The 20,561-nt window shown below is 36.9% G+C and overlaps 1 protein-coding gene across 1 annotated transcript; it reads right to left on the reverse strand.

Annotated features, from left to right (window-relative positions):
- Positions 1-317: 317 nt before the first annotated feature.
- On the reverse strand, positions 318-20,545 carry LOC121314926 (DDB1- and CUL4-associated factor 13). The gene is made up of 11 exons (XM_041248695.1): positions 20,352-20,545; positions 19,190-19,389; positions 18,550-18,657; positions 18,013-18,102; positions 16,191-16,346; positions 15,197-15,274; positions 14,745-14,827; positions 13,867-14,031; positions 8,930-9,065; positions 4,120-4,283; positions 318-1,305 (listed from the first exon to the last, which is right to left on the reverse strand). Exons 1-11 carry the CDS (start codon positions 20,419-20,421, stop codon positions 1,218-1,220), a joined length of 1,338 nt encoding a protein of 445 aa, XP_041104629.1. The 5' UTR covers positions 20,422-20,545; the 3' UTR covers positions 318-1,217.
- Positions 20,546-20,561: the final 16 nt, after the last annotated feature.

A 20,561-nucleotide genomic window follows, 5' to 3' on the forward strand; every position in this document is an offset into this window, starting at 1 on the left:
ACATATTGGATAGCACTTGTGCACAGTAGGCTAAAACTCGGGTCCCTTTGCTCTCTCAAAGCCATACTGATGTCCATTTACACATTGAGTGGTGGTATGGCTCTGAGTACGACATGTATACCACAGTCATTTATAAGCAAACAGAAACATTAGTTTTCTTGGAAACATACTATTTGCAGACTAAATCCATTTCAAATAAACGCACAGGAGACTAAACGATCTCACAAAATAAAAAAGTTCATCTTTTTTGGCAAATCATTGGCACTACTCCAATGAAAGCTTGAAAGTTGCCCAGGGACAAATAAAAAGCAAAAAAGAAAACAAATTATTTGTTTATTGAAGTGAATTAAAGAATGCATACAAAATAAAAAAGAAAACGCCTCCCCAGAATTTGGTCCACTTCAACTGGAATGAGTCGTCTATATGCATGTTTTCTTCTGCATATATACCATCAATTCATTTTTATCTCTTATCATAATGTTGGAAAAGGGTTAAAACACCATGTTAAAACACATGCAAGTGGAAGCGAAGAACCTCTTGGTCACTGTATAAGAATAGAGTCTGGATTTATTCAAAGACTCAGCTCTGGCTCATGCTGCAAAGCAGAAACAGCAAGTGCATCCCATTTTACTGCAGAGATGAATGGCTGCTGTTCAAAACTCTTTAAAACTGCAGGAAAGGGTAGTTGCAAAAATTAAGAAATGTGTCAATTTATAAAACTGCATTATCTAGATTATGGCTGATTTCACTAGACCATGGGGAAAAAGAGGATACACAGAAAACACACTTAGCAAATGTAAGCATTCTTACTTGAACAGGGCTCATTAAATTCATAAGGTTACAAGATGTTCTTGCAAATCCATATTTTAGGATGCAGAACACAGATAACCCACACATTCCCTCATTACTTCAAAAGCATGTATTCAAGCCTCAATGGAAAAAGGAATAGGGATTATGAAAACTAGCACAGACACAATAAAATGTAAAATGTTCTTACAATACCATTTTAATAGAGGTGTAAAAATCAAGACATTAACAATTTCAAGATCCTATACCCAACTTGTGCATCCTTGTTTATTCTGAGGGTGTAATATGACCAAATCAACTCCTTAATGTACACCAGTGCATTGTCCAAACAGCTTGATGCTTTTATAAAGACTAGAATAAAAAGTGTCAAAACCAACTAGAGCCATGTCATTCTCCTAATTATTCCCAAACTATTTCACAACAGCCACAATGTGCTTCCTCTTCTCTGACACAAATGGAACAGATCCTGGCTTGCTGTGCTTACGACGATTCATTTCCCTGTAAAAAAAAAAAAAAAAAAGGATTGTTAAAGATTTAAATATATGGTGGCGCATTCAGAACAGTGAAAAAAAAAAATCACGAATACGAGATCAGGCCACATGGCCATGTGCTACTCAATTAATATTATAGCATGACTATTACAGTAATCTATGTTGTTCCATTTTGATAACCGAAATGTTTATACTCTTTGAACGCACGCCAGCATTACTGTTGGTAGTATTACAGTATCTGTTGGCATTTTGTTTGTATACTATAATACACATTGTAAATTGTATAAAGATGCAGTGACACACAGATACATTATATTTTGTAGCAAAACACGGTACTGAGCATCTACATTCTTCTATACTACCTTTGCCCCCAGAAACATACCTTATTGGCATTCCAGTTTGTATAAGTTCCTTAAATTCAGACAAACTTCTTTGCTTGATAGAGCCCTGTTCTTTCCATTAGCTACAGTTAACACGATCAGGTATATTCTTGCAGTTGTAGGAGGTTATGGGTATTGTGCATTTTTTAAAATGTAACCCATATGTGTTCCAATGTTCTTTTAATGTTTAACCCTAAGCCCTGTGTAAGGATTCTTGCCAACATATTGGCCTGGCTTTGTAGGGAGTGACTAGCTTTTCATAACTCAGAGTGCAGCTGTAACCTCGGGACACAGAACTTTTGTTTTCATATTAATTGTTTCTGTTTAATAAGCTGTTTAGAGCCTATTTACAAACCATAATGAAACTGGTTCTAAAAACACTTTTGTTAAAAAAGTGACATGCTATAACTTTAGGTAAGCGTCACAGAACGCATAATACACTGTACAATTGGAACACATACACTTTTTCTGATACACTCACCTTGTGTGGGGCAGTGTACACATTGTTCCAGTTAAATGGCACAAGCTTTTATTGTTTCATCAGCCTTTGTTCCTTTTCCATTATACTACTGTTACTTATGCTTCCCATTTAAATGGTAAAGAAATCATTGAAACTGTGTGATTTTCCTGTGTTTAATGTAAGCTCTGACTCAAGGCAGGGACTTTTAAGCTGTACATAGCATTTTGCTGGCTTGAGTTTTGCTCAGTTCTCAAAAGCATTGTTCTTAACCCTTCGCAGTCCTATGTCGGCCCAGGTCAGACATTACACTATCTTTTCCAGTCCGATGTCGGACCCTGTCTGACATCATCAAAAAGGCGTCATACACAGGTCCCTACTGGGTTTTTTTTCTTCAGAAAAAGCCAAGAAACACTTTCACTGGCCGAGAGAGGCTGATAGAAGCCGGGGAGGGGGAGTTTTGGTGATAAAACGAGTGATCAGGAGAGGATTTAACCAGTATGCATTACTATGAAGAGATCTGTGATACATACAGCGAACAAAGAGTGGGCAGAGCTGGAGATGCAGTACTGAGTGTGCCTTTTAAACCTGTTTTACTGCGAATAAAATTACTTTTAAACAGTGCATGTAAAATAAACAGCTCATGTGAAAATAAATTAGACCCGACGCGCCTGACAGGCACTGAATAAATGGACTGCAAAGGGTTAAATGTAACCTTGTTATCTGGGTTTCTGCCGACATTGGTAAAGTGAAAAAGAAATGCAAATGTGCTTTGTCTCACACCATGCATCATGCTAGGGAAATAAGACCAAATTTGGTCAAGGAAATTAAGTCAGCTAGTTGTATATCTGTGCTGTACGAAGTAATTTATTTGGTCAGGCCAGCACAGAAACGAACAATCCACATTGATGGTGGCTCAGAAACTAACATAGCTGTGTCAAGCTGGTTCAGAAACAAGCCAACATCTCCTATGCCATGAAAGCTCAGCTTGACTCAGAAGTAAATAACTACACTGATGCCAGCTCTGAACACCATCAACTGACACTTGTAATACATCAGTGATCTCACATACCTTTGATTTGCTTTGTTCCTGCTTGCATTATGATTCCTGAATAAACTATTTGATTAACTTTACCTGAAGATAAATTATTTTTTTAAAGAAATCGTGTAACTGCTGCCAATGGCAATATGTTTGTTAAATCCTAAGCATACGATATCAGCCACCTTTCTAGTTGCAGTGGAAATGATGGTGCTGCACTTTACAGTATTGCCTTTTGCCATGCCATCAGGTTTGATGTTTGACATTTTTTACAAAGGAAGTTTCCTAGCTTTATATTAAAATATGTTGAGGGTTGAAAGGAAACAAAGCCCCTTCCTGTAATGCATTTTCAACCACATTATTAGCAATGCAAAAGGAGTGGAATACAGCACCAAGCTGTACACAGTGTGTTTTTTACCCCCACATCCAAATTTAGATAATTGAATTTATTTCAATATATTCGGAAAGGTCAGTTTTTAAACTTTAAAATTAATGTTTGGGGAAGCTAACTTGTACCATTTCCATGGGGGAGGAGAGGGTGTTGCCTCACCCTGAAATGCATTTTCAATGGAGCAGTTAACCAGTTTCAGTTAACAACTTGGCTGCACGCAGTTGTGACGTCACATCATTATTTCAAGACAAATTATCTGAACAATATGTTAAGGCTTTTAATTTTTAAGTATATAGTTGGTAGCTTATGGATTTTTTCAGGCACACAGACATTTCTAATGGAAAAAATGCTAGATTCCGTAGGATGAATGTGGCACTGCTCCTTATTGCCAGTGCGTCAGCTGCTACCAATCAAGAACATTCAGATCCAAGTGTAAAATACAGTTTTCTGGTACCTAACTTATTTACATGCTTGACTTTCTGGTAATGTAGGAAATTCCGAGAGCACAATACATTTTGTACTGTCACAAGACAAATCACAGTCAGCACACTTACTTTTTGCGGCGAGCCTCCTTCATGGCACGGAGCTCTTTAGCCTGATTGAAGATGGCTTTAGGTAGGTGGCGGTGGCGAGCAATGCGTTTGATCTGGGGGTGATGCTGGAACTTCTCCTTCAGCTTCTCACTGTAGTTCAGAGCAGCTTTCTCCCGTGGGGTAATCTGGAGAGGCAACCATGCAGGAGGAATTTAGAAACAGAAAAGCAATTAACCTTGTCCTGTAGTTAATTTAACAAGGATGTCTGCTATTTAGTTTAACATCTGCCATTTCCAGAAGGATTAGGCTGGGACATTCCTTTTGCAAAGTTTACCAACGTGAATTAGAAAGTGAATTCATTCACATAACTGTATTGGGATAATCTACACTTAATTATTTTACAGCATTAAAGTTTCTATGTTCAGTGTAAGTAAGCAATAACGCAAGGCAGGGTGTGTGGCTGCATATCTTACTCACATCTGGATGTGTTGTGAGGCACGAAGCTGTACGCAGTGTTACTTCAACCACCCAGAAGTGGGGAAGATGTCTCATCACACATCCTGCCTTGCGTTATTGTGCTTAGAAAAAAGCTTTTTTTAGAAATAATTTATAAACAATTGAGAAAAACTGACTTCAATGTTTTAAAATCATGAAGAAAAATGTATTAAAATATTCTTCTGCACTAAAAAGTCCCACCAGACAATTTACACATTTAGAATGCATTTGTCATAAACATTATTATTACTACCCTTGTGTGTGCAATGTACTTGTCCAGTATATTCACATTCCCTATTTAAAGGTTCTTGCCACCCTCTGCTACACTACAAATCTCCAAGCTTTACTATAGCACAGAAAATAGGGGAAAAGTACCTTTAAAATTACATATGTAATGACAAACAATGTAGGCAAATACTTAATTGCCACAAACACACTCATACACCAATCATGCTGCAAACATCATTAAAATGTTCCACCGCAGTGCCCCAAGTGACACTGTGCAATCAACAAAACGTATTCTTTTAATGCATGAACTACGAATATAGTCTACCATTGATTTGTACTGTAACTGCAATTTTATCATCTTTCAATTGATTTATTGTATTCTTTATCCTAAAACATAAATGTGTTGGTTTTTTTTATTTTAACAGAATGATCTATGAAAAGGAAGTTTTAGCTGTAAATGAACCATTCTAACATTAGAGACAAAGTAAATACTAAATCTTGCATTAAGTTAGACACAGTTATCCCTGGTTATAAGGGAGCCCTTTATACCGTGGAACAGTTTATAAGGTGGCATGGTCATGGCTCCCATTTGCCCCATGACACTAGAACGTCCATTCTCCTTTTAAACAGGAACACAAATTGCAGTCTCTCACCTATGCCACCCGATGACAGTGTTTTAAAAGGGGTGCACTTTATTTAGTTAACTTCATAAAGCTAATGTAGCTGTGCATTATGTAAAGACTCAAAATGTGCTCATAGCTATAGAAATCATCACTCACCAAAAAATTCAAATGCAGTTTATTGGTAGGCAGTTAAGACTTCTCCTCTTAAAGCCATAATAATGGTCTTTAGACATCTTTAGAATCAACTTATGGTTACAATCTCTGATAGCTCACCCTCTGGTCTTTGAAGGGTCTCACATTGCAGTCAACAGCTACCATTACAAATGAGACTATTTTCATGGACAGAAGTAAAACTCCCATTGCATGGCATTTTGAGCCATAGCGTGCTTTGCTACGAGTGTATATAGATACACTTTATATTGGCAACAAGGTGAAATGTATCTTAAGCTCCATTAAACGCCCAATGGTTCAAACAGCTATGCTAAGGAGTCTTCATATTAAAAAAAAAAAAAAAAAAAAAAACTGCTTACATTTACCAGCCTGTGCTGAGTAACCTCTTTGCAAATATGCAGAGGTCCATCATCCTAACAGGAAAACATTTTTAAAGGATAGGAAAAATACTAGACCACCATGACCTGCATCCCATAGTACTTTACAAAATGTATCTTTCATCAAATACATTGGGAGTCGAGATGATCCTGTCTGTTTTATGGCAATGGGAAACCAGTTACATATTGCAGTCTATTTCTACAGCACCAAAAGTTTTTCCCCCGCCCCCCAAAAAAAGAGGAAGCCTTAGATTCCCTTCCCATTGCAGAATTCAAAAGTTCTCTGCAAATCAAACGTTACTGATGTATCAGGAGTACTGCATTGGCAAATCACTTTGCGCTAATTAAACCATTGCATTCACTTCTACACCTCAAATCAATGAACAGATCCTGCATCCATTACTGGTTAAAAAAAAACATTTCTCACAGTCAAGTTCACTTTTGTAAGCCAGTCTCAATAACTGCTTCTGTCCTAATAAATCCCTGTACTTCTCTCTCCTTATTCTGCAAGAGGCTGTCAAACTCCCAAGTTAAAAGGGCTTTTACTCTAATTAAAGCAATGATTTTCTTCAATTCACTTTGTTTAAGAAAAGCAAATTGCTGCTGAGCATGTCTAACCACAATGATTCCCTAAACAAAAAAGAACCCTGTTAAAAGTAATGTGTGATTCTGCTTGGTCCGTTAAAAAAGGAAGAAAAACAAAAACAAACAAGAAAAAAACCTTCCCAACTGTTTCAGGCCTTCAATGCAGAAATTTTATTTTTATATTAAACTCAAAAACATGCTACAATCTTGACCAATCTCAACTGATCAAACTATCAGTAAACAAACCCCTTCTGTGTATGTACAACTGGATACGACAACCATGACTTTCCTCAGATCACCTCTTCATAATATGCTGGTTGGTGACTTCAGTAATGAAAACACAGATTGGTTATTTGGTACATCAGCGAGCATCACCCTTATTTGGAAAACACCACCTTGTCTACATTTAAAATTTAACACAATTGCTGTAGTCTAACAACCCCTGCATATAGAATTTTTATTTTTCAAAAAGGAGGCCCCCCTCAATTCAAACTGACATATAATCTGAACCACAAAAACATCATAAAATTAAAGCCAACAGCACCTATGGAAAGAATTTCAATATCGCATTCTATGCCAAGTGTGTAAAACATTCACCCTTTTTTATTCAAATGGTTATTGCTGATGTTTCATTAAAATAGAAGTATCAAAAACACAAAACAAAAGCCTAGACAGGGAACTTTTAGTATAAAACAGGATTACAACACACAGGCACAATTTGAAAGGGAGATCATTTATAATAATAATAATTTTTATATAGCACCTTTCATAGAGGACCACCATCACAAAGTACTTTAAAAGATACGAGACTAGAGAGCGTGAACTATGCACCAGCTGCAGAGTCACTTACAACATCTCACCCAAAAGATGGAGCACAAGGAGGTTAAGTGACTTGCTCAAGGTCACAAAAGTGACCGTGAGTGGCTGAGCTGGGATTTGAACCAGAGACCTCCTTGTTACAAGCCCGTTTCTTTAACCACTGGACCACATAGCTGCCTACGAGGTCATGAAGGTGAGTAAGCAAGCAAACATGAACTGAGTTTCTAAATACCCCCCTCTCCCACCAATAGATTTTGGTTTTAAAAACCACCACAACTTAAACTGACTACTTGGAAGTTTTTTTTGTTTTTACAAACCAAAACATCAGCCCCCTAAATCATTATTCATCTATATAATATGCATATGTAGTTTTCTTGTTTGAAACCATTTTTGACCATTGCAACATACCACCACTTCTATGGTCATTATCACCCGATGACTGCCAAATAAATTAAATCCTTGTTTAAGCTTCGAAACACACGCTCACACACCCCTCTGCTCGTCGTCATCTACGGTAATCAGATTTCCATTTCAGCAATGTTAACTGCATGGAGCTCCCATTGATCGATTCATTATTTCTCTTGGTCCATTTTAAGTGACTGGATGATTTAAACTGCTAATTGGTGCAACAACCCTCACAAATTAATCTCTTATATAGATTACAGAGATTACAAAGACTGGGCCAGGTCCCTCAGTGAAGCTAACTTTCTAGTGGATTCAAGATTCTGGCTTTGAGCAGCTAAACCTACCTACCACATTATCTGCCTCGACAATGGTGGATTCAAAAGGAAGAGATTTTGTTCCGACTTATAAAACACTTCTCTGGATACTTTTGTTTTTATAGCATCATCAACTTCAACCATGGCTGTTATAGGAAGAGCCAAAAAAGCATATTGCAGGGGGAACTTCTTGCTGAGATTTAAAAAAAAAAAAAAAAAAAAAAAAAAAAAAAAAAGGTTACAGAACCGTAAGTGACCCAGTTAAAAGCAAAATTAACCTACAGCTATACTTGCCTGTGCATCTGGTTAGAAAGTAAGATAGAGATTCTGTTCCTGTTCTATTAGCTGTCAAAAAGTAACATAACATGTGAGCCAAGCTCAAATCGGTAAGTAACAAACATTTATGGTAGCGTTCCATTACCTTTACTGAATGGCAAGTGTCCGGACAATCTCTAATCCACCACAGCCTTTCACACAGAGAGCAATTAGAATATTTGGCTTGGGTTATACTGCAAGATCTACACCCATCTGTTCTCATCAGCATATAAAAAAAGGCATGACAGAGCCTCCCATCCCCTTTTTAGTCTGAATTAACCCTACAGAACGGAAGGAATAAAGAGTAGGATGTAAAACAGGGGAGTTTTGCATTGTCTTGAGCAGAAACTGAAAGTTTTGACCCCCCCCCTTGGTACAACAGCATAGGGTGTTGTTAGTGATCAAAACTACCAAACCTAAAACGAATATCCTAAAATGCCAGTTCATGTTTGACTAATAGATAGAAAATAAATACCAAACAAAAAAAACATGACCTTACCACACCAAGTTTTTCAGAAGCATTAGCCTTCCATAAGCGAATGTTCATTTCATCCGAGCCACAAAGAACGTACTTGTTGTCAGAAGACCACTTCACACAGATGACATGCTGCATGCGTTTTGTATGATATATCTCTCTGAAAACAAACAAATTACAACATACTGGATTAGTTACACATTTTGATACTATACAGGCATATAACCGATTATAAAAATCAGACATTTGGAGATATTTTATTCTACTCTACTCCATTTCTTTTAAAATTACAAGCTACTATCTTTAGTTGAGAAAACACAATACTTCTAATAAGCTGTGCTAAGGTTATTAGGTCATACTGCATACAACCCTAATATTGTTTAAAAGGTACTGAATGGTTGAATAACCAGGCATACTTAGCAAAGCAAAAACAGAATCCTCAAGGATCGTACATTAGTAACATTCAATCTAATGTGTTGATGAACTAAAAGATGGAAAGAAGACTCCTATTGCACAGCAGTTTCACCTATTCCAGGTGTTAATATCAGCCTGGTTGCCACAATGTATTGGTAACAAGATCAGGTGTGTATTAAATTCATAGTAAAACCAAGTACGGATCAAACTGCTGGGCAACGGGGGGCTTATTTCCATCCCAGAGTACTGCCATTTCTTGCTCCTGAAATTTTGTTCACAAATGGTGAAAAGTACTTTTCAAATTAAACAATGTATTAAAAAAAGTATACAATTAGCCCAGTGTGGTTGTTAACTATATTCCATAGCTACTTTAATAACACCTTCATACAAAAAAAACACAACATTGTCTGCCTAATTATGATTTACCAACAGTACCATCAAGTTACTAATCAAGATCCTAATTTAAAATGACCCCTATAAAATACATTATTCTGTGTTCAGCAAACTGTGGAACTTTCTGCTAATGCAATCATGAGCTAATGCATTTAAATTCTGTATTAAAATCAATATTTAACAACCCACTGCAGTAAATCAGTTCAATATCCTCCAAGCAAACAAGTGGATCAATAGCACTTGCATTAAATAATTATTTTTCTGCAGGACTAGAGAGAGAGAGATAGGTGCGGGTTAATTCATTATTTGTACATGCTTAAGTAATCTCGAATCCATACCTCAGGTTTTCTGCCATTTTTATAAACCCGTTGTCCCAGATTAACTCTTAAAACCTACAGAACAACCAACCAAACTACAGCCATATTAACTTCTCTATCTTTTTAAAAGGAGAAAAGACCATTAATTAACAATATGACTGTCTGTGCCTTCCAAACCTAAATATGTAAAAACCTTGGGTCTGGATTACAATATTAAGTTCCTTATTGCGTTACAGATTTGTTCTCATTCCAGTTAAGTCCAATTATCACTGAAGGTTTGATATATCTCTCCTTATTCGCTTCCAGTCTTACAGGTAATAGGGCAGTAGTCCTCAAAGTCGTGCCCGTGAAGCCAGGCCATCGTGCCCGTGAAGCCAGGCCATCGTGCCCGCGTGTCGTGAACACATTTCTGGCGGGTCGTAGCGCGGGAAAATAAAGAAAGCTTTAAAACACGTTTTCCATCAAAAGCGTCACCGCAGTCAGTTAACAGCACTGCTCGCTTACGCTGTGCTTGTACCTATGCAACATTTTTTTTCCCCTGAATGGCTTCTGCGATATGATCAACCAACTGAATATCTGCATTGTCTCTGCGGTAGCCCAATCAAAAATTAGCTGGGTGGGACATAAACTGCGTCTGTTTCACGTGCAGGTACTGACAGTAAGTTTAACCAATGGGAGAGTCAAATATCTGGCAAGTTTTAAGAAGCTGTCCAATCATAAGCAAGCACAGGCCGTTCACGGTATTCTGCATAAAAACTGAAGGGGAGCGAGTAGCCAATGGGAAAGTGAAACATCTGACAGCTGTCCAATCATTCGTGAGCAGAGGTGGGTGTTAATATGCCGGGTAAGCACTGAATTTCGCCGACTTAGAGAAAAATAATACATTTCAGTATTTAGAATTAAATTTTCTATCTCTTATTTCACCAGACAAGAGAAACACGTAGTCGATTTAGTTACGAATCCACTTTCTCTGAATAATTGTACTGAGATGAGCGATCTTTAAAACAGCAGTGTTAACAAATTTGTACAAACTGAAACAAAGAGAGACGCTACCTGCACTTTAGTTTGTTAATGGTTATCTGTGTAAACATGCTATTTAAAAAATATTTGCATTGCGTATCTTATATAAAATTATTTAAAAAGAATGAGCGCAGCACACACAATTATTGCCTGAGACTTGGCCTTAGAGTGAGCAAAGGCTAACCCCACTAAAACTTTATATATATATATATATATATATATATATATATATATATATATATATATATATATATATAAATACACCCAGTGCCTTGCAAAAGTATTCAGACCCCTGACTAATTCTCTCATATTACTGAATTACAAATGGTACATTTAAATTTCGTTCTGTTCGATATTTTATTTTAAAACACTTAAACTCAATCTCAATTATTGTAAGGTGACATTGGTTTTATGTTGGGAAATATTTAAGAAAAATAAAAAACTGAAATATCTTGCTTGCATAAGTATTCAACCCCCCACACATTAATATTTGGTAGAGCCACCTTTCACTGCAATAACAGCTTTTGGGTTCTTTTGGGGTAAGTATGTACGAGCTTTGCACACAGTGTCGGAGTGATTTTGGCCCATTCTTCTTGGCAGATTTGCTCCAGGTTGTTCAGGTTGGTTGGACGACGCTTGTGGACCGCAATTTTCAAACAGTGCCACAGATTCTCAATGGGATTGAGATCAGGACTTTGACTGGGCCACTGTAGGACATTCACCTTTTTGTTCTTGAGCCACTCCAATGTTGCTTTGGCCTTGTGCTTGGGATCATTGTCCTGCTGAAAGGTGAATTTCCTCCCAAGCTTCAGTTTTTTAGCGGACTGAAGCAGATTCTCTTGCAGTATTTTCCTGTATTTTGCTCCATCCATTCTTCCTTCAATTGTAACAAGATGCCCAGTCCCTGCTGATGAGAAGCATCCCCACAGCATGATGCTGCCACCACCATACTTCACTGTAGGGATGGTGTGTCTTGAGGCATGGACAGTGTTAGGTTTGCACCACACATAGCGCTTTGAGTTTTGGCCAAAAAGCTCTATCTTGGTCTCATCTGACCACAAAACCTTTTCCCACATCGCAGCTGGGTCACTCATGCTTTCTGGCAAACTCCAGACGCACTTTCAGATGGTACTTTTTGAGTAACGGCTTCTTTCTTGCCACCCTCCCATACAGGCCAGTGTTATGCAGAGCTCTTGATATGGTTGACTGGTGCACCATTACTCCACTCCCAGCCACTGAACTCTGTAGCTCCTTCAAACTGATTGTTGGCCTCTCTGTGGCTTCTGTCACAAGTCTCCTCCTTGTTTGAGCACTGAGTTTTGAGGGAAGGCCTTTTCTTGGCAGTGCCTGGGTGGTGTGATGCAGCTTCCACTTCCTGATTATTGATCCAGCTGTGCTCACGGGGATATCCAAACACTTGGATATTCTTTTGTACCCTTTCCCTAATTTATGCATTTGTATTACTTTATCTCTAACTTCAGTAGAATGCTCTTTGGTCTTCATTTTCCTTCAGATTCACAGCCTTACCAATGATCCTTCAACAGTGGGGTTTTTATCCAGAAAATGTGACAGCAACTTTAATGGTTCACAGGTGGAGACCAATGGTAAGGTAATTGTATCCTTGTTAGGCAATTTCTTTCATTGGTGCAAACGGGGAGCTTCCACAGCACAGGGGTTGAATACTTATGCAAGCAAGACATTTCAGTTTATTTTTCTTAAATATTTCCCAACATAAAACCAATGTCACCTTACAACAACTGATTTTGAGTTTCAGTGTTTTAAAATAAAATATCGAACAGAACAAAATTTCAATGTACCATTTGTAATTCAGTAATATGACAGAATTGGTCAGGGGTCTGAATACTTTTGCAAGGCACTGTGTGTGTGTGTGTGTGTGTATGTATGTATATATATATATATATATATATATATATATATATATATATATATATATATATATATATATATATATATATATATATATATATATATATATATATATATATATATATATATATATAAAAAATCGAGAAGGCAGCGTTTAAGATAAGAACCTATACAATAGTCAGCGTGCCCGCAAACGTCCAAGTAAGATCAATTTATGCCTGTGCCAAAATTACTTTGAGGACCACTGCAATAGGGCATCTTACAGTTTCCTATTGGCAGCATAGAAAGCAAGTCTAAGGCTCAGGTAGTAGGGTTCAACTACCTGTGAAACCAGAAGCAAAGGAAAAAATTGGCTTCCCCTACAGCTGTGGCCAAAAGTGTGTATCACTTAGACTTTTACAATTAAGACAATTTATATACACACATACACCTATATAAACTGAATTTAGATATTTTATCTATCATGTAAATAAAAATTTAAAAAACTACAAAACGATATCGCAAAAGGCTACCGGAAGACAATGGTAGTGCAGTATTTTTTAAATGTACGTTTTTCACAATTCAAGATATTAATGAAACAATATTTCAGCAGGTTTCATTCGACTTTAGGAAGCAAAATTAGTTAAATCTATAGGGGGTGCAAAACTACTGGCCGCTAGGCCAAAGTCAAAAAAAATTCTGGACAACAGTTAAGAAAAAAAAAAAAAAAAAAAAAAAAAGAGGATTTACATCCCAGACAAATTGGTCAGAAACACTACTCATCTCTAATCTTGGGTTCTACAATAATACAATTTACAAACAGAAACCAAGGGCTATAATTTTATAATAATTTCATCGCCCACGATAACACTAACTGCTTGAGCAATACTGCTAATGAGAACGAGGTAGAAATAACATGGGGAATTTAGGATTATGCAAACAGTCACTGACCTGCTGTGGCCCTTGTCTACAGGGAAGATGCGAATAGATTTATCAAAACTGGCAGAGACAAACTCCTTCCCAGTCGGGGAGTAATCGACGTCCAGGACCGCAGACACGTGATCCATGTGCACCATCACTGGGGCATCCAGACGACGCATGTCAAAAGTGTACAAGCTGCAAAGAAAGTTGTCCATTTTACTAATTAGATCTTGTAGCACTTGAGTGCCTGGGTAATAGCTTCGATTCCAATGGAACTGTAATTATAAAGAAATAATCGAACCTCAGGAAGAAAGGGCCATTTAATACCATAAGTGTGCACCACAATGGGAGGGGGAGGGGCATACTTTGACATAGCACTACACCTACAGGCAACACTGAAGAATAAGCACTTCAGTATAATTAATGTAGTGCTCACTCTGCAAATATATTAACTGTGACATATCTATTATATTCTCTTAAGTGTAACAGCACACTGTACCCTAATGTCACAATGCATACTGCGATATACAGGTCGCTATAGGATATGTATCATGATACATGCGATGGACCAGATAGCCTGTTGTATGATGAATAATAAGATAAAATTGACTATTTTGGCAAGATAAAAATGTAAGGAATTGGGGAGAGTATGCATTTATGCCAACTATAAAACACACTTATTCTTGAATCAAGAATCACCTGGTGAACTACAATTATACAAATGATGCACATGGCACCTCTCTTACGATATGATAATCATGTAAAGAAAGTATCACAAATGTACAATGAATCGTCACACCCCTATCTCTTATGTGAACACTTATTTCAGTCAAAATGAGCTATACTGGAATGTTCTGAAATCTGTCAGTTTGACTGGAGGAGAGTGGCTTCATATTTACAGTACATACTTGTAGTCCTCGTTTGCCCCTGTAAAGGTAAAAGCCTCCATTGGATTCCAGCATACTGTATTAGTTCTCAGTTCCATTATAACCTAGCAGAGCAAATAAAAAAAAAAAAATTGTATAAAAGCATACAGTTCTGTAAAGGGAAAATAGAGGAAGAAATACCATGATTTGTATTGGTTTGTTAGAATAGCTTGTGGTCCCAGACAGGATTAGAGCACACTTTTTTCCTACAGGACATGCTAGAATAGGGGAAGAGGGGAAACACTTTCTACTTGATGCAAGCTACACTTCACTGCGATTTAGTATGGCCTACCTCCAAGAAGATATCCTACCTCATGGCTACTGCAAAGTAACTAATTATCCACCAAACAGATTTAAGTTAACCTGAATTGAAATAATAAAAAACAACTGCTCAATATTAAAATAATGCAAAACAAATGAGGACACCTTCATACCTTCTTCAGTGGAGCTGCTTGTCTCATGTCATATAGCACAATGTTTCTGTCTGAAGCACAGCTTGCTAGAAGACATGTCTGGAATAAAGTTTATTAAAAATACAGTGTTAACTGTTGACAGAACATACAGCTTATATATGGTTTCAATTAATTAATAGTACAGGGGGAACCTGTGTAGCTTTACCGCTGAGTCAGGAATTTCTCAAACTTTTATAGAAAATCATGAAGGAAAAGGATCATCTTCAAAATTTGACAACTAATAAGACACATTTAAAAGACACAGGCACTTGTTCAGAAAAGTAGTTTGATGAAATGAACATTTGGATGACCTAATTATTTTCTGTGTGGTGAATGACCCTGACAAAGCGTGTTTCACTGACTTTCCACCAATATAAAAAAAACAATAAGAATTACTAAATACACTGACTCTGTGATTATAAGTTATTGCAGATATTTATTTAAATGTTACCAATCAAATGTTCCTTCACAATTAAAACTACTAAGGACTAACATGACATGAACTAGCAGTCACTAGCAACCATTTTACCCAGTTGCTAGTTGTACTTTAAACATGTAATCCAGCTATAAAAAAGGTAGATTAGACATTTATAAAATTAAGATTAATAAAAAGTAGTTTCTATAGAGCCTGACTGATTGTCCACGTGCTTTTAACCCTCAGCTCTCCTCAATTTGTTCTCACTTCAATATGAATGCTTACTCAGCTGTGAATGTTACATTTCTACCTAGAAAAACACTACAACAGTGCAGTATAATAAAATTACAAAAGTATACGGGTCACATTAATTTTGTTATATCAACCAAAAAGCATTATAATAGGTGCATTCCAGAGATGGAAATAAGACTCACTGCACAGCAGTTTGATCCATTCATTTTAGAACACTAAAATTTGTGTTAAACCAAACAGCAGACTAAGAAATAAACAAACCAAATGGAAATGGTCCCCAAATAAACCCTCAATCAATCTCCGAAATACCTCCACAGGGTTGAACTTGACACTGCTGATGCTGTCCACGCCCCAGGTGAATGTGCGGATGGGGCTGGTCCTCTGCTCATCCCAGATATCCACCTGCTGGCCGCATGTTACAAAAATCCCATCCTTCCAATGATGGTCAATTCCTGTGTATACTGTCTGAAATAGAAACAAGGAAACAGTTACCCTTCACAGTTTAACCCTGTTTTGTTTTGCTTGTTTATTGGTTTATTTTCCTACATGCTGCTTTTGTATGTGCAATAAAACAGGCATTCCTCATAATTAAAGGGTGCACTTTTTTCACGATCATAACAGATTGCTGTGAAATGTGCCCAATGCCGTGAACATTTCCATTTCTTAAACCCAGCAAACATTTGTCTTCTTGACGGACTACCTGTTACACTCCATTTAGGAAACTGGCAGACAGTTTAGTTTGTTCCCAGAAAATGATTAAACAGACCGCAGAGGTGAACAATTTCTTGAAAACGTCAAACAGAAAAGCAGCAGCTGTATCAAAGATCGGAAATATTTCTGCTAAAGGTTGCTCTGTCAGTTACATGGAGACATTTCACGTGTTATTTGTAGATGTATTTATGTTTTTATTTTCTTTGTTAATTCACCGATGGTGAAAATAGAATTTCTTTAAAAAGGTGGACATAAAAAAAAACTGCTATTTAGCATTTACTGTTTTTCAGGTAAGCAGTTCAATATTTAGGAATATTTGTTGTATAATAACTCAAGAATATAATCAGTTTTGAATGTGACACCATTTTTTTCTGCTTTTATACATATGTTTAAATCAGAAAATATATTGAAGCACCAAATTTTTAGACCATGAAATAAGAAGTTTGTTACTGTGAAAAAAATAGCCCTATTCATCATTTTATATTTATTAAGGCTGAGGCGATGCATCATATCGTTTGACAACTAGCGATAGTCAAGCCTGTGCATTGTTTTTGTATAAAGGGTTTAAGCGAAGAAAAACTTATTTCTTATTAAATTTGGAATCCGCCTTTATTTTTTGCATTAGCGCAGAGCTTCTCTGCTCCCCTCAGGTCTGAGTCGCTGAATCCGCGTGCGATTGAGCTCCACTTCTCCCCCTGCCCCGCCCCGTGTGAGTCTTTACTGATGGGAATGGATCTGTGCAGGAGTTACCAGAACGTGCTAGAATTACTAATACTGCATCAACCGAGCTACGCTGCCTTTCGATGTTTGAGAATTGTTTTCTAAAGTAAGAAGGCAACATAAAAGTATAGAAAGTAATGTTTGGAATACTCAGGTAACACAGCTAATTTGCGCAACCATTTAGAGTGCAGACGTCACGCTAGCCTTTAGAAATGTGCATTTGTGAAAAAGCGCACCATCTCAAAATCTGCGTTTACAACCAGAACATCTGCATTTTTACACATTGCCAACTGGTACAAATCACCACGAATAAAGTTATAAAAAAATACATATTATATATTTACTACTGTATATGCATAAACTGATGTAATCAATTTAATATCCATATTTTTAAAGCGTCACTTGCAATATCACACAGTAATCCACATGTACTGCTGATTGTTTTATTTTTTTCCCCCCTTTCATAACATCAATGAATCGATGCATCAGCATTTTTGGAGAACAACATATCAATAGTGAAAAATTAGGCATCGCCCCAGCCTCAGGATCTGTGTTAGATAGCAAGATATCAACAAAAGGTTACGAAAATTATTTTAACATATTGAAATATGTTTGCATGCAGTGTGGAAGCATACATGCATTAACAAGTTTCATTCATGGCCTACAGGATTAAGCAGTAGTACTTTTGCAATGCACATACTTTTCCAAGTATTGTGTTAAGGGGTTCTTCTTGTTCTCCAAACGCTGGCCCCTCCATAGTCCACTGCTTGATAGTCTTGTCGTCTCCGACCTTAATTAAAAGAAGAAATCAAAACACATCAAATCAGCAAGTATCGGTCCTGGTGAATATCACTGCATTTTAAGTTAACCGAGTTAATCGCACACTATCAATACATTGGACAGGAAAACAGGCAAAAAATATAAAGCACTAGAAAAGATAAGACACAGAAAGGAGGTGATTACATTCCAGGGAGCAATGGAAACTTATTCAACATGTTCGTAAAAAATATGAATACCCAAAAAGTATTTTAAAATAGAGGGCCGTGATAATGTTGCTAGTGCTACAAATGGGTTTTAAAAGCACGGTTATCACCCCTTTAGCAGACTGAAGCTGAGAAAGTAGAAGCATTAAAATTTGTATTTAATTGTTTTTTTGTTTTTTTTTTTTAATGTAAAATCAGGCTTTATTTAACCTGGCCACTGCTCTTACGAATTTCATAGTGGCCTGTATACTTACTGTAAAGAAAGAGGCACCACAAAATCGCATGCACATCCCCCGCACAAAACCTTCGTGTGCTTGTAAAGTACGGACACATTCACGCTGGGTCAAGTTCCAGATTTTCACCTGTTGAATTAAGACACGTAAATGGGAGCAACAATGTGGTGTGTGCATGCGCGCATTTGTAAGACTGGCTAACTGGTCTGTAGTTTTGAATGGGCCAATCATTCCTATACTTCAACAGTGGGTTTCAGTTTCTAGTAGAGTTATCTTTTCTAAACTTGTATACAAGTATGCAGTGCTAAAAAAGTTTTAAAATTCTTATTTTAAAAATTACAAAATTAGGGGGTTAGAATTCATGACGATCTAAAAATCAGAATCCTATCTAACATATTTTAACCAATCAGAATCTTCTTTGTCTTCATGCACAATAATAATTGGAATGTGGCTGAGACAACTAGCCTGTACAGCAACTAGTTTCACATGAAACAGTAGCAACATTTCCCAAAAGTCAACAATTAACACATTTTAATTGATGTATTTTAATTAGCGATTATAAAAGTGCAACTTTCTCTGCTTTGCCACGTGGTGCATAGCGTTTACTTGTGTTTTAAAATGGGTCAATTCTAAATGAACATCTACATTCAAGTTTACTAACCTCTCCGTCGCAGGCGCCTGAAAGAATTGTAGACAAACTCTTGGGGTGTTTGGCCATACAGTTCACTCCATCCCTGTGACCATCCAGTGATGCCAAGAACGGTTTGGCAAACACACGTTCCAGTTTGGTGGCGTTAAGAGCCCTGGTATACTCTCGAGGTACCTCAAAAGGGTGGAGTGATGGGTCATAGTTTCTTGGGACTGGAAGAACACACACTGAATTGTAAAATATGCTAAAAAGTACACGGAGTATCAGTTTAATACAGCATGGCCACAGTTAAAAACAAACAAATCTATCAAACTAATGTTCCTAACTAAAGTCACTAGAGACTGATTCACACAGGCTTGAGAATAATGATACAGAGGGAAAAGTTAATTTGTTTTTCAAGTGTTCTGAAAGCCTGTTCTGAAAGCCAACTAAAAGTACAAAACAAAAAGTTAATTTAGTTATTTGCTTATTAACCTCACTTCTTCCCCGTCAAACCCAGTTCAGTCACCGAAAAAAAGGAAAATTTACAGAGAAGTTTGCAAGTGAAACAAGCCCATTTATTACGTGATCTCAGTTTGTCTGACTTGGTGCAAACGTGAATGCAAACACATTACTAATGAAATGAACCAATAATCAAATTCTCATGTGTTTTTTAATGAAAACGATAGACAGGTCACGTGCCAAAAACAAAACCCAAAAATCATTCTCAAATGGGAGCTTGACTGAAGCAGGTAAAAGCGTCAAACGTATCGAGATCGTGGTACCAGGTAAACAAGCGTGAACCGTATTGAAATCGTGGTTATTGGTCAGATGGTCTTACTCGTTGGGGGTTGGGCATTTGTGTTTGTACGTAAAGCAAACAAAATTGTTAAACAGATTCAGTGTCGTATTTGTTTTTTTTCTTGTTTGTTTTGGTTTTTTCTATAACTTGTACAAACAGTATACTGCATTATCAACAGCAAAATCGCACTTCTCGTAATACAATTTAAACCAAATATACTATAAATTACAGAACGTATTAACCTATCCCACAGTTATCAATGTTGTACCTATATGTTTTTATAAAAAATGACGTTTAGTTTATCACAGTTTTTGTAATTGAACAAAAACAACACAAACAAAAAACAGCACACCAACAACACCGATCAAATTAATCGTAAAAACTCCGTCATACCTCTCTGTATATCCTTTTTGGTTTCACGAATGTAATCGTCCGGGTTTCTGCTAAGTACTTTTACCTTCATTTTGATATAGAAATGCAAATGATAGTAAGAATCGTTGTTTTTCTTTTATATTTTCACGAAGACGCTATAGAAGCCTTACTCCATCACGTCCATGTGCTCTTTGAGGATGTCAAAGGTCAGGAGTTTAACTTATCACGTGG

Source organism: Polyodon spathula, chromosome 4 (genome assembly GCF_017654505.1).
Source record: "Polyodon spathula isolate WHYD16114869_AA chromosome 4, ASM1765450v1, whole genome shotgun sequence".
In the NCBI taxonomy this organism is placed as follows: domain Eukaryota; kingdom Metazoa; phylum Chordata; class Actinopteri; order Acipenseriformes; family Polyodontidae; genus Polyodon; species Polyodon spathula.

Coding starts and splice junctions, on each gene's coding strand:
- LOC121314926 (XM_041248695.1), bottom strand. CDS start 20,421: ATGAAGGTAAAAGTACTTAGCAGAAACCCGGACGATTACATTCGTGAA. Junction 19,390..20,351: donor CAAAAAGGATATACAGAGAG/GTATGACGGAGT, acceptor GTGTTCTTCCAG/TCCCAAGAAACTATGACCCA. Junction 9,066..13,866: donor GTAGACAAGGGCCACAGCAG/GTCAGTGACTGT, acceptor GTTTGTTTTCAG/AGAGATATATCATACAAAAC.